Source organism: Falco cherrug, chromosome 10 (genome assembly GCF_023634085.1).
Source record: "Falco cherrug isolate bFalChe1 chromosome 10, bFalChe1.pri, whole genome shotgun sequence".
NCBI lineage: Eukaryota > Metazoa > Chordata > Aves > Falconiformes > Falconidae > Falco > Falco cherrug.
The window spans coordinates 912,108-925,575 of NC_073706.1; the positions used below are offsets into that span (position 1 = coordinate 912,108).

At 49.3% G+C, this 13,468-nt stretch overlaps 1 protein-coding gene across 4 annotated transcripts in view; it reads right to left on the bottom strand.

The window, feature by feature from the left end:
* Nucleotides 1-2,195: 2,195 nt before the first annotated feature.
* The window catches only part of DLGAP4 (DLG associated protein 4), a 157,777-nt gene continuing 146,504 nt past the window's right edge, over nt 2,196-13,468 (bottom strand). For all 4 annotated transcript variants that reach the window (XM_055721690.1, XM_055721691.1, XM_055721692.1 and 1 more), the window contains 6 exons: nt 11,220-11,581; nt 9,718-9,809; nt 8,863-9,272; nt 7,096-7,187; nt 5,413-5,565; nt 2,196-4,647 (listed from right to left, as the gene is read on the bottom strand). In XM_055721690.1, the coding sequence (XP_055577665.1) occupies nt 4,432-4,647; nt 5,413-5,565; nt 7,096-7,187; nt 8,863-9,272; nt 9,718-9,809; nt 11,220-11,581 (1,325 nt within the window). In that variant the 3' untranslated portion in view covers nt 2,196-4,431. The remainder of the gene's footprint in view (nt 4,648-5,412; nt 5,566-7,095; nt 7,188-8,862; nt 9,273-9,717; nt 9,810-11,219; nt 11,582-13,468) is intronic.

The window sequence follows — 13,468 nt, forward strand, 5'->3', positions numbered from 1 at the left end:
CACCCTCTCCCTGGCACTGGGCAGGGGCTGTGGAAAGATGGAGGCACCCAGCCCCCAGCCAGGTTTCCCTTGTGTAGCTCCAGGGAAACCCCTGAGCAACTCTGGCAACAGGAATAGCAATAGAGCATCCCCCTCACTGCATGGGCTGCTGGTGCTTTGTGCTCGTGGTGAGGAATGTGGGCTGGAGCCAGGACTCAGCCAGGGCTGGGAGCTGCCAGACCAACTTGGGGGTGGTGGTCTGCACAACAGCAGGGGCTCGTGGCCGGGTAAAACACAGTCAGCGCCTGCCTCCCCCCCTGCAGTTATACCTGCCCCTCCTGTGGCCTCAAGGGTTCCTGAGCTGCACAGAGGTGCCTTTGCCCCGGCCAGGCCCTGAGGACTCCCAGGCAGAGGCTGGACAGAACCTCAGGGACCTGTACCTCACCTCCACGGGTTCCAGCAGGGCTCAGGCACACCCTGCCACGGGCGATGAGCAGACATTTCCCACAGAAACAAGGAGAGTACAGGAAGGACAGCTGGCATTCCCACCCTCCAGCACGATGCTGAGCCTGCTTACCCAGGGTGAGACACAGCTCTGCCCGCCTCCCACCACAACGTCCCAGGGCAGCTGCTGGGACTTGGCTGACCATCACCAGGCCCTGTCCTAGCTCTCAGCCCCCTCTCTGCCCTGGGCAGGCTCAGGCACTACATCAAGTGCAGAAAAGCCTTGTTAGCATGACACTTTCATTCTTCTCATGCTGCAGCCAACACCGGCCCAAAAATACCCACATGGGAATAAGGCTTCAGGAGACCCTCCCTGGCAGCTGCATCCCCCATTGCTGGGCGAGAAGGAGTGCAGGGTGTCACACTGTGCCCCAAAACTGTGCAGGTGGATGGTGAAGTTACACATCGCAAGGGTCTGCGAGCCCCCAGGGACACATGGTCAGTGGCAGTACAAACCACCCCTGCTCCTGCTTCCTGCTGCGTGTGGGCCTCTTACCTGGGTAATGCACTTCCCTGGGCATGCACCAGCCCGGCTCCACAGTCCCCCCCCAGCTTCAATACTGCCTGGGATGCTGGACTTCAGCAAAAAGTGTGTTGAGCTGGTGTCACTGGAGTCCCGCAGTCATCTGGCACACATGGCATTCACAGGAAAATCAGAGCTGCAGAGCAGGCAGCTGTTCCTGGAGAAGCACAGGGGCCATGCAGCTGGCATGGCAGCAGCTCATGTAGCTGAGGCAGCCCCACCTGCTGCAGCCCTCGGGCCAGGCCACAAGCCCAGTGCACAGGCCTAGCGCGGGTGCCCGGGCTTCGCTTCCCCTGCGATGCCCGGGCTGTGGGGCAGGCTCCTGTGCCACCTGAGGAGAAGCACGGGGGCCCGAGGCGCAGGCTGGTTCGGCATGGGCGCCGCTCTCCTACTGCCCCGGGCCCAGCCGCGCGCCGAGCGTGCGGCGTGGCAGTGCCCGGCCTCCCGCAGCGGGCGGACTCCGGCCCGGCCCTGCCACCGCGCCCTCACACCGCCCCGCGCAGCCACTTCCCCCGCAAGCACCGCCCCCTCCCCGCCCTCTTAGCGGCCATTCGCCCCCGCAGTCACATGGTCTGTTGTAACTGGCTGACAGGACCAGCCCCACCGCCTACTGGTTTACCCGGAAAGACACGGGAAGCCCGCCCCGTACGCCTTCTGGGGGCAGCCATTTTGTTGCAGCCGCCATTTTGTGGCTGGGAGCGGCCATTTTGTTAAACGTCACAGTGTCCTCTCACAGGTCGGCAGCCATTTCTTGACACCATCGTACCCACGTGCTCTGAGGTGGCCCTGTGATTGGCTGCCCCCTCCCTGTGCACCCAGGAGTCCGCAGGTATAAACATACATACATTTATATGCAATGTATGTATAGAATTATTTTTATGAAGGTGCATATAAACATGTATAAACACATAGTTTTCAGAGATATGCTCTATTTCTATACACGTGTGTAATTCATGTGTATGTATGTACATTTATGAAGCTGTGGAGTTTAACGCTATGCCGCCATGTTGCCACAGGTACAGGCCAGCTGAAGGCCAGGGAAGGCCCCGCACTGCTGTCCTGCCCCGGCAGCGGGAATCAGGACAGCAGCACCAGCGCTCGAAGGCCAGCACAGGGCCATGGCTACGCCGCCCATCACCCCACCACTGGCACCACAGCTGAGAACAAAGGGAGAGAGACTGCAGGCAGCTGTAAATTCACACTGCATTTATTAATTTTTTTTTTTTTAAACGGTAAGTCAGCCAGCTGTCCTTGCTGCTGTAAGTTCTTCTCCTCCAAGGTGGCAGGAAACAAAATGAGAGTCAGGCGGGCACAGGCACCTCTGCCACCCACCTCACTTGGCGACCCACCAGCATTGCCGTGCCACTGCAGCCCACCGAGGGGGAGAGGGATCTCAGCCCAGGGGTTGTGAGCATTTGACAACTCAGCAAAAGGGGCTGCTGCCCACAGACTGCCCGCCCAGGACAACGCAGCACTTCAGGCCAGCTCCCCAGCAGCAGCCTCAACCACTTTTGGAAGAATAAATTAAAACAAAACAAATCCTTTCCCTGCCATTTCCATTTCAATACTAAAGATCCCTACAACTGCATCTTTACAATCCTCCCCAAAACCTGACAGTGCAACCCAACAAGTCAGTGTCTCTACCCACAAACTTCAAAAACCAATGCTGAATTTCAGTTACATTATGGCTAAGCTTCGACAGGAGCCCAATTCCATGTTTGAGAGTTTATGGTAGGTGGACAGAAATCTGAGAGCACCTACGCATAGACAACACTGGACAGTATACAATGGTCACTCAGACATTCAGGATTTTGCTTTTATTTTTTGCCTTCTGGACCACCACCACCCTCGCTGAAACTTCTCTAGGATTTCTATCCCTGCCCCCACGAAAGCAGCACACAATCTCCCAAAATTCATTCAAGCAAGTGAAGGAAAAAAAAAAAAAATCCCCAGCAAGATCACTCAGGATGGGGCCAAATGCTTATTTTTGAGAGGGTGGCAAAGAATTGGGCTGGTGGCGATTCTGGCTTCAAGAAGCCAGACTGAAAAGGAGACCTACAAAGGGGAAAATGGGCTAAAAAATATTTAGCAATCCTTCCTCTACCCAGAGATCAGGGAGATAAGGAAAAAAATAAGTCATCTGATTACACACAGGGTATATATTTTTACACACACTTTTACACACATCTAGATATAGTACATGTAAAAATATATGCTATACATATGCCCATTCTCACCAAGGTGCTTTTAGTACACCATCTGCACTGTGTGCATGGGCATGTATACGTGTGTATGAATTAAATGTACAGGTACTACTAAGTGTATATGTGCATATGTACACATACATACAGGCAGGCAGCCTACCACCAGCTACCTGTGCGTTCCTCTTTGTACAAAACCCAGTCCTCCCACCCTGAAATACCGTTACACTCTCCCCAGCCCTCCCCCTGCTTCCCCAGCCCACTTTGAAACAGGTCCCCCAGTGTAGCAGCTTCTTCCTCAACAAGCAATTCCAGGAAAATAATTTTGTAAAGGGAAAAGGAGAAGGAAAAAAAATAAATATCAAAGTGAAGCATGTGTGGGTCGCACCCATAGTTGCTCTGTGGCCCTTCAACTCCCCTCCCGCACCTGGAGCAGGGTACTGTGCTCTCAGGCTCAACCAGCCAAGCACTGCCCCTTCCCCCTTTGCCAGCTTATTGCACATGTGTTTCTGGGCTGCATTTCAACACCTGTGTGTCACAGTCCACAGACCCTGTCTTCCTCTCACTTCAGTAAACCAGAGGAATACAAACACACTGCCCTGACCCTGCCCACCCATCCTCCCCCCACCCCAATATCCCCATCAAAAGGAAAAACCAAGAAAGGCTGCTTGCTAGCAGAGTGCAACAGTAGTACACACTGAATGGGTGTTCTCTTCAGGAGCTCTGTGGAAGAGAGGTTATTTCTAACACAGTAAACAAAGCCATGCAAAGGGTGGGAGAAAGGAAGCAGAAGGAAGAAAAAATAAAGGATGAGAATGAAGAACCAAACTGAGGAGGAGGAAGAACACAGCATGGCAAGTGCTCAAGGCTTCATGTTTTGTCCTCTTCTTGTAAACAAGCTAATAATTCTCATTAGATAGAACAAGTAAAAAGACTGAAGTTCCAAGTCGAGGGGCTGGAGTTTCCAGGAGTCTGTTCAGTCCATTCAGCAACACCATAGCCAAGTGAGAAAACGAGGGGTATTTTTTTCTTTTTTTTTTTTGTTTGTTTTTTTTTTTAAAATCTTCATTACTTAAAGCTGAGAGAAAAAAGCCAACTCAGGAGCCCTTTTCAAGGATGGCTCATTGTCTCTAGACTGAATAAATCACACTAGTTTAGAGAGAACCTTTTTTTCCTTTTTAATGACTTATAAAAACCACGCGGTTCCTTCCTCTGCCCCTTTGCTCAAAGGCGGGTCTGTGCCTCAGGTACGTAGATCTCAATGCTATCTGCGCTCTCCGTGGCAGAGTTCTGCCGGACGGAGGCAGCCCGCTTGGCTGCCATAAGACGCTTGCGAGCTTCCTGGCGCTGCTTGTCTGAGTCAGAGGCTTTGTCCCGGTTCAGTTGGGATTTGGACTTTGCTGGCTTCTTTGGCACTGGAGGGGGTGGTTTCTTCTCTTCCTTTAGGGAGACAGTAAGGAAAAACCCAAACATAAAATAAAAATGCATATACAGAAGCTTTCTCTCTGATATGGCAGGGACCCTCACAGCATGAGGGACCAAGCAACAAGATTGAAGTGTCAGGTGAAAGAAGCAGAAGCAATTATTGAACAAGACTCGAAGTCAGCTTCCCCAGTTTCTAAAGATGTGCCATTTTGCATTTCCACAGTACAGAGGCCTTCCATGAAGCAGACTAATTCGCAGACTACATCTGGCCCCGCTACAGGTCAGAGCACAGCACAGGCAGTATGAAGACTGAACTTGATCTGGAACTGCAGAATTTTAATATCCCAACCCTGCCCAGAGCCATAGTTCTCCTTCCTACCCTTGTATTTAGTCAGGCAGCCGGGCCCAGGGACACAGCCCGTGCTGCATTTTCAAAAGGTTCCAGTAGGTGTTTTTTATACTACTCAAAACACCAAGAATAGTTAAAACCTATTCATACAGTACTTTTAACACTAGAGGCCTCTGTATCACTGCTTTAAGCATACACCACTGCTCACCACTCTGGCCTGTCTTCATCATAACACTTTTTCCCCTTGTACAAAATTGCTTCCACTATTACTCAAGAGGAATGGTCTCAGTGCATTGCAAGGCTGTAAGATTATATTGTACAAGTGCAAGGCCATAAAAGCCCTAGAGATGATCTGCTTGCAGACAGAAACAGACCCGATACCCAAAATGTCTGCGAGGTGCTCTGGTCGCTCTCAACTGCCCCACACTCACCTTTCTCTCCGGTGTCTCTGCCAATTGCCAGCTATTAGCTTTCAGGTGGTACAGCTCATCAAACTTCATGCTGATGTCTTCAATGGACAACTGCAGGAGATCCCAAAACCCAGCTAGGTCCTGGGCTGTGGGTCTGGGATTGGCATTAGGGTTCTAGAAAGAAAAAAAACACCCCAAAAAACTTTAAGACTATACCCTCCTGACAAGCAGAGCAGTCTGCTCACATGTTCACCCCTTGCAAGTCTACCTGCCCGACAACTGAAACTTGAAGAGCACACAGGAGACACCAGCCCTAAATACGCAAAGAAATGCCATCATTTACAGTCTAAACTGTTTCTGCAAAGATCAGGAAGCAGAGATCCTGACTGTATTTCTCTTATAGGAGCCTGAAGAAGAATCCTGAAAAAGACACTCTCTTCTCTGTAGCAGAAAGCAATACCTCCCATTCTCCCCAAAGCTTCCCCAGCTAGTGCTAATCCCACAGCAGCAACCTCCAATTGAAGGCCCCCAGCACGTGATTCAGAGCTACAACACCATTTCTTACAAAGATCGGGATTTTTGGGTGGATAATGGAAATGGACACAACACAATGCAAAGCACAGCTGTGACACCGGGAGAACTTGCATGCCAGTGTACAGCAAGCCAAAGAAGCCAATACAGCTTTCACAAGCAAAATTACTCTGCTACATCCTCCCCCAACATCTGAAAAATTTTAAGTAGCTTAAGTTTCTTCCAAGAATAGAATTTTGCCAGTTCTGAGACATCTGAACTGCCGACCATAGGCCTGGATAGTCTAAGGAAAGCATGGGATCAGACCTGAGCAACTCTGCACAAAGCTGTTGGAAAGTCTGGCAGCTAGTGGCATTACTGCTTATCTCTCAGCTATGATCAGCCAGAGATCAGCAAGAAGATGCTCAGCACTTTACCCCCTCCTACACCCTCACAAGTTTCTCTAAGCTTTTTTTGCAAGCGAAGGGGAATTCGCCTCTGAGGAAGTATGCAAAATCCATACCACGATAAAGCTTGAGGGGAAAAACAGAACACAGATTGCCATCCACCCCGACATTAGCCCTGTCCAGCTCTCAGTAAGGGCAAGCCCTTGCATTACATTTGAAGGGATCAGATTCAAACAATGCTTTGTGATCAGTAAGGGACAGTCCTGTTGGGACAGTTTTACTGTCCACATAACCTACATGCTAAGATAGCACGTCTGGAGAAGAACAGTAGACTTTTCAAGTATTCCCCCCTATTTGGCAAAACCTCAGTGTTCACCTCAGGAAGCCCTTTATAAGTAACAAGAAAGAGGCAGTTTCCAGGATACAGAGCAGTATGGCTAGTTGACAGTTCAGACCCACAGAAAGACTTGGCATATTCAGCATGCCCTCAGCAGCAGCAGAGGAAAATCCCCCTGCGCTCATGTAAGCACCAAGAACTGCAAACATTCGTCCCAGAGCAAAGCCCAAGACTGCCTATTCAGAAGAGGTGGAGGCAATCAGCCTCCCACTGCTCAACTGCTGTCTTAAATTAGCACTCATCCATCATGACACAGTGGTCAGGTTGTAGGCTACAGCTGCACTGGCTTTGTGTTAACAGTAGCCTGCTAATACCTGATCATGTTCCTTTAGTGCTGTCAAAACAGATACATCCCCCTCTTCAAAAAACAGGAGAAAGATCCAGACTCACCAAGTTTTGTTCACAGAGGCCATGGAATTGCTGGAACTTCTGCGACATTAGTAACTGTGCACTTCCCACTGCACTCAAGACTTTTCCTAAGACTAGGGGGGAGAAAAAAAACCCAGAAAGACCTCAGTTGAACAGACTATAAAATGCAGCAATGAACTCTAGTGTTCCTGGAGCAAAGAAACACTCTTGATTCATTAGAAAAGGAGTTTCAGAGATCCCCAAAGAGCTAAGGGCTCTTGGGGAAAGATGTATTGAAACTATAATCTACATCTGTCTTGTGCCATCTCTTATTGCTTCTTCTAGAGCAGGTCAAAAGCAGGCCAGACTGAGAAGATTACATCACAGTTGGCAGAAAGTATTTTAAAACTGCTTTCAGCCCATCAGACAGAACACCAGCACAATCTCAGTAAGCAGATCTGCTGGCACCTGCTTGCAGATCATAACCTCCTCTTCCACTCATGCACAAGGTGAAGGTAGCAAGGGGCAGGAGAACCATTTCCAAACTCCACTTACCCAAAGGGATTAAAGTACTGGCAGGCTAGGGTTTTTAATATCCAGGACTTCATGCTGCTCTTACTGGATTTTCCAAAGAGCCTCTGGGCATGGCAACATTCCAGTACTCATTAATGGAAAAACACTGCATGGACTTTTCCCTTCCAAAGACACAGCTGAGAGACCCACAGTGCATGCAACTGCACCATGAACAGGGATGAACTGATTCCCCTCTCCTCCCTGGTCTGCTGCTGCACCTACTGAATCAGTTCTGTATGTTTATAAATCTTGGTGGGAAAAGTGTAAGCTGGGCTCCCTCTGTACCCAACAAGTTCTCACTTACAGAATCTACTAGGAGATGGCTCTTAAGAGGTCACAGACATAGCATCTCACTAGTCTTGGTGTCTTTTCTTGCCAGAGTACTCCTGCCACAGGCTAAACAAAGGCATCCCCTGAGGCAGGGAGAGGCCTGGCAGTGCCTGTCCAGCTTGCCAGCCTGCGGAGCATCTTAATGCAATAGGATTAGAGATTAGCTCCCCCAAGCCCTAGCAGTGACAGTGAGCTGTAGCTGAGTCTTACCATTACTTCACCTTTCTTGGGTATTAAAAAAATAAAAGTTGAGACTCACAGATCCTGCCCTTTGCAGCCTAGTCACCCACTTCTGTCACTCTGCACCAAAGGCATGATTTTCACTGCAAGAAGCACAGGTTTTGCCAATCTATTTGAAAATAATGGAACAAGCCCAACTGGGACTGATCCCAATAAAATCAAGTGGCCTTGTGTTCCCTGTGCACATGCTTTTGGTGTATTCAGCACAAATTCAGTGAAGCCTTCTCATATGAAGAAGCCTCCTTTTTGCTGTGAAGACAAGTCCACAGATTCAAGAGATCAAACAAGCTTAGAAGTCATGTTCATTCTACCCCACTGCCAACTAAACTTTCACTTGCCACTTGAGTACAATGGGTTAGGCACGGAGAAAGATCTCACAGCCTCCCTGAAAGAAATCCATTTAAGCTTTTAGAAGTTTGGAATGGTCAGAAGCTGCACTATCTCCTGCAAGCCTTATATGCTACATCACAGTATTATTTCTTACCCCATCTACTAGAGGAAATTACCTTTTCCTCTCCAAAGAAAAAGCATTCTTTGTCCCATACTTATCTCCATGTTCTGCCTCTGAGGGCTATCAGAAATTTAACTGCAGAAAGCTGATTCAATACTCAAGTTATAAGTCTTTCTCAAGAGGGAGTCTAGTGTCCAGAGTCTGACAACACCTACCTTCTTCAGAGAGATTGTTCTCTTTGGTCTCCTGGTCCATCTGGCGGCACCAGCCTTCTAACCGCTCTGTTTCTGCTTGCAGCAGCTTCAGAAACCAGTACCCATCCCGCCGGCAGGCTCCTGGCTGCGTGGGTTCTGATGGCGAGGTGGAGGATGTCTCAAGCCAGGGATCAGGAGGAGGAAGAGAGGAAGGCTCCAGGGCTGGGTCATTGTTTTCTCCATAGGAGAGGTTTCTCTTAATCTGTGAGGGCTTGGCTGGTTGCCTGGTAGTGGCATCAACACCAACAGAGTTGTTGTGTTGGGGGCACTCAGCGAGGCTTCTCTCAGATGATTTACAGCTAGAGTTATTAGGTTCCTGTGTGTCAGAGTCTGTGTCCTGTTTGGAGGACATGCTGCGAGAGTGGCTGTTTCTAGAGAGATCAAAAGCAAACACTAAATAACAGAACTCAACCTGGCTGGCCTTGCACACCAACAGTGAAATGCATTTGTTCGTTATGCCTGCAGATGAGTCTCACCCTGCCCGCCCCGCCCCTCCTCACACACACAAACACACACCACACATTCAGACAGACAAAATCATAAGGTTGCCTGCTTACTGCAATAGGCCGTTCAGACGAGAGGACTGACGCACAACTATAATTACATCTTGTACTTTTTAATTTCAAACTCCCATTGATTTTGCTGTTTACAGAACAAGTGCTTTTTGCAGCGGGTATGTGCTGTGGAGGAAGAGCTCTCCATGCGTCCCCATTCAACACCACTCATTGGAACAAAGAAGGGGAGAAGGTCTAAGCGATGTGGGGGAAGCACAATTTGAAAGAAAGGAAACTACAAAAGCTTGCGTCTTTCACTTACCGCCACTCGTCCTCTACCTGTACCCCGATGGACTGGAATTTGGTGGCTGGTGGAGGAGGCTCCTCTTTTGCCACTGGCTGAAGACAGTCAACCTTATTGAACAAGAAAAATACAGACAAAAACAGACACAAGAACTTGCTGCTGGAATTCACATCAGTAGACCAGAAGTGCTGCACACACACATACAGCATGCTGACACCACACGCCAACTGGAGGGTTGTCTTAGGAGAGGCACAAGACTACTGCTCAGGTCCACCTCCACTTGAGCATCAGGACTGTATCTTGCCAGGCATCTGCTCTAAAAGCACTCTGCTCTGCCATCCACAGCCGTTTGTACAGTTGCGGCACACTGGAGAAGGGCTGCGTGTCCCCAGGGCACAGCTGTGTGTGTGGCATCCAACATGGGCACAGGACAAGAGATTCAGGAGAGGGTAGTGATCTGATTAAGACTGACAGCAAAGCTCGGCTTCCTCTCTCCCAGGGACTGACACCCCTCCACAGCTCTGGATAAGAGGGTTAGAAGGTTTTAGGAAGGAAATCCAGGCTGTGGGGCAGGTGGCTTCGGAACCAGCTCAGAGAAAGGAGAGGAAGGCAGGCAGTTAGCCTCTCCAGTACAAGTTCTCTTGCCTTGCTGCCCTTTCACCATGTTTCACTCTGCTAGCCCTGCAGAAAAGCCTTCACTCTCACATGTACTTATTGCCAGCTAGCCTTACTGTAAAGTCAATGGAGAACTTCCTCAGCACACACAGTGGCTTAAAGCCCAAATCCTGCATTTGGACTTGCCCAAGTACTCATGTCCCTATCTGCAGGTAACAGCCTGCAGCAGTGAACCAGCATTTGGGACAGTCAGCCATGTGTAAGTGGGAAATCTGTCCTCAAGAAGAGTGTGCAACTGCAGATGAGTTAAGTTTTGCCAAATAAAGCATGGATTTACTCTACTCGGTGGGTTCTCATTTGACTATATAATCAAAGCTCATTTCCATAGATTTCCACAGAGTTAAATGCTTCCAGCAAGAGAAGTAGCAACCTGCTGGGAACAGCGAACAGCAAGAAATTGCTCCCTCCTGCCTACAGCCCCAGGACCATTTCACACTGCAGCAGCCCATGCTACATGGGTGTCAAGTAGAAAGGCCCACCTCTCGGAAGAGAGTTGTCCCAGGAACCGTGATGGACAAGATGGATGTGAAGTAATATGTAGTACAGATCACAGGCATACCAGCAGCAAAAGGCCTCTTTAGAGGGACTCATCCAGTTAACATTGTCCCACTGCTTTATGAAACGTTTAAATTTTGTACTAAAAGAACTTAGTCCTTTCTGGTCTGTTATGGAAAGCTTCTGCTGTATTTCACCCCTGGGAACACAGGAATTTAGTCTGACAAGGCAGTTAGCTTCTCTTGCTTTCTAAGTGAGTTCAGAAGCACACCTGGTTACACAAAATGCACACGCTAAATGGATAGGTTAAGGACATTCCTTGGGACAAAGAAGAACAAACTATTCCATACTTGTATTCCTATAGATGACAGCTTTCTTTTGGGGATGTTCTCCACTTTAGGCTCTTCGCTAGTTAGAGTCCCTTTGTCACTTTTCAAAGTTGCATTTTTCTGGGGTAACTCTGGAGTCTCTCTCGCTGGAGTCACAACACTTCCCCTCGTCACACTGGGTGTCCTGGTGCTGTCCAAGCTGTCTGAAGAATTGCTGAGCCCCGACTGGCTGGTCACCTCACTCTTGTGGTCCTGGCTGTCCAGGTAGGTGTCCTGTGCTGATTCAGTGCTGCTCTGCACAGTGACAGAGATGAACGGCTTTGATGTGGTCCGAGGTGGGACAGGAGGTGGAGTCTTTTTATATGCCACTAGGCATGATGAACCTGCAGTAATGGAGGCGGGAAGAATAGAGAACGCAAAAGACAGATTGCGGGGAAAGAGAGATACAGTAAAACAGAAAGAAAAAGCAGGTCAGTCACAACATCCAAGAGGAGCCTCCAAGTAGAAGCTGGAGGCAGAAATGCAGAAACGGCCTACAGCCAGCAGCTCACACTGGGTAACCCAAACCAAAGCATAAGGGGAAGCAGAAGGCAGAGCCAGAGCTAGCTTGCAAAAGAAGTCAAAAGGAATACCATGATGTGTGAAAGGCTGGAAATGGAGTAGAGGTATAGAAAAGCCTCCCAAGAATGCTACAGGGTTTGGCAGGTGTAAGTGTCCACACTGGGGAAATTTTCTTTGGCTAAACCCTATGTTTTAATGTCCTAGTACAGCCAAGTGCCTCAGCTCTTTGTCCCATCAGTTGACAAGTTTCAGCGCCTGGACCAGGGTGGTGTTTTTTCCTATAAAAACGGAAAGCCATAAAGTTTGTTAGATGCTGATGGCAGGAACAAACATCTGTGAAGTACCTTAAAAACCTAGCTGCTATGCATTAAAAGAAAATACATCATCTGGATGCAACAGTCCAAGAGTGGCAAGGCTGCTGCTGCTCCATGTCCCCAGACCCAACCAGTAGTGAGGCTGGAGATGTTTTCCCAGCAGGCACACAGAGCACACATCCACTACATGTATGCGTATATACGTGGCTGGCCACACAGATCACAGAAGAGCACCTACACAAACACAGACAGCAGCAACAGCCTCATCCTGCTCCTGTCTCTGGCTTGACAGGACGGAAGTCCATTAGCAAAAATGCAAGTACAAGGTGGATCCTGCAGCAACTGCTTAGGCACTCAGTCTGCCCAGTTCCTGCCCCCTGGATGTACAAGCCCCTGAGGCAGAAGTCCTACTCCAGTTGCTGTGCAGACAGAACAGACTCTGCTGGGCAGGGCACGGCCCACAAGTGCACTGACCAGCCACCCACCTACAGGCAACTGACCCCTTTTATTTCCTTACTCCTGTATTCCCCACTCTTGTTCCTCCCCAGATAAACAAAAACCCCTTTCTTGTCCCACCTTTGGTTCCTCCAATAAATATCCCGTTAAGTCCTGTGCAACCCCTGAACTGCACCCCATCATGTGTCCTGGCACTTGGCAGCAGTCTCCTTAGTCCAAAAGGTGACCTGAAGAGCTGCGCCCCATGGCTCATGACGATGAGTGTCACTCCTGGACACTGGGGCTGAGACTCTGCTGGGACAACCCCAGGAAGGGCCTGTACAGTGTTCAGTGCTCAGGGGTCTCACCTGCCGTTGTGTGTTTGTCCCTGCTTTGGGCTTGTGCAGATGGGCCTACGATGGGATGAGGGCCTCTGGGATGGACCTGGGAGTAGCCCATAGCTCAGTGAAGTTTTGCACCTCAAATTGCAAGGTCCTACCTCCCACTGTCCTGCCCAGTCCCATACATAACCTCCCCCAAACCTGCTGACAGAGTGATAGATATATATGCAGATACAGACCATTTTCATTAAACAGTACAGATAGACCATTAACTTCACCATTTCTATGCCCAAAGTAGCTACCAGCATATTAACAATTTTAGTACCATGTTAGAGACCAGTCCTCTCTGTCAGGAGCCCTGTGGCTATTTGGGGACCATGATGGCAGGGGTACCTGCTGCTTCCCAACATTACCTTCCACCCCCAAACTGCACTGCATGCATGCCCTGGGAAGCTCGCAGCAGGGCACTTGACAAGTGTTTTGATCTTTCAGGACAATTGGACACAACCAATTCTGGCTCAGCCCATCAGAGTGCCTTCTGTTCCCTGCATAATTTGAGCACAATTAACTGAGAAGTATCAAATGAACCCAATCCAGACTGATTACAGGTATGGGAAGG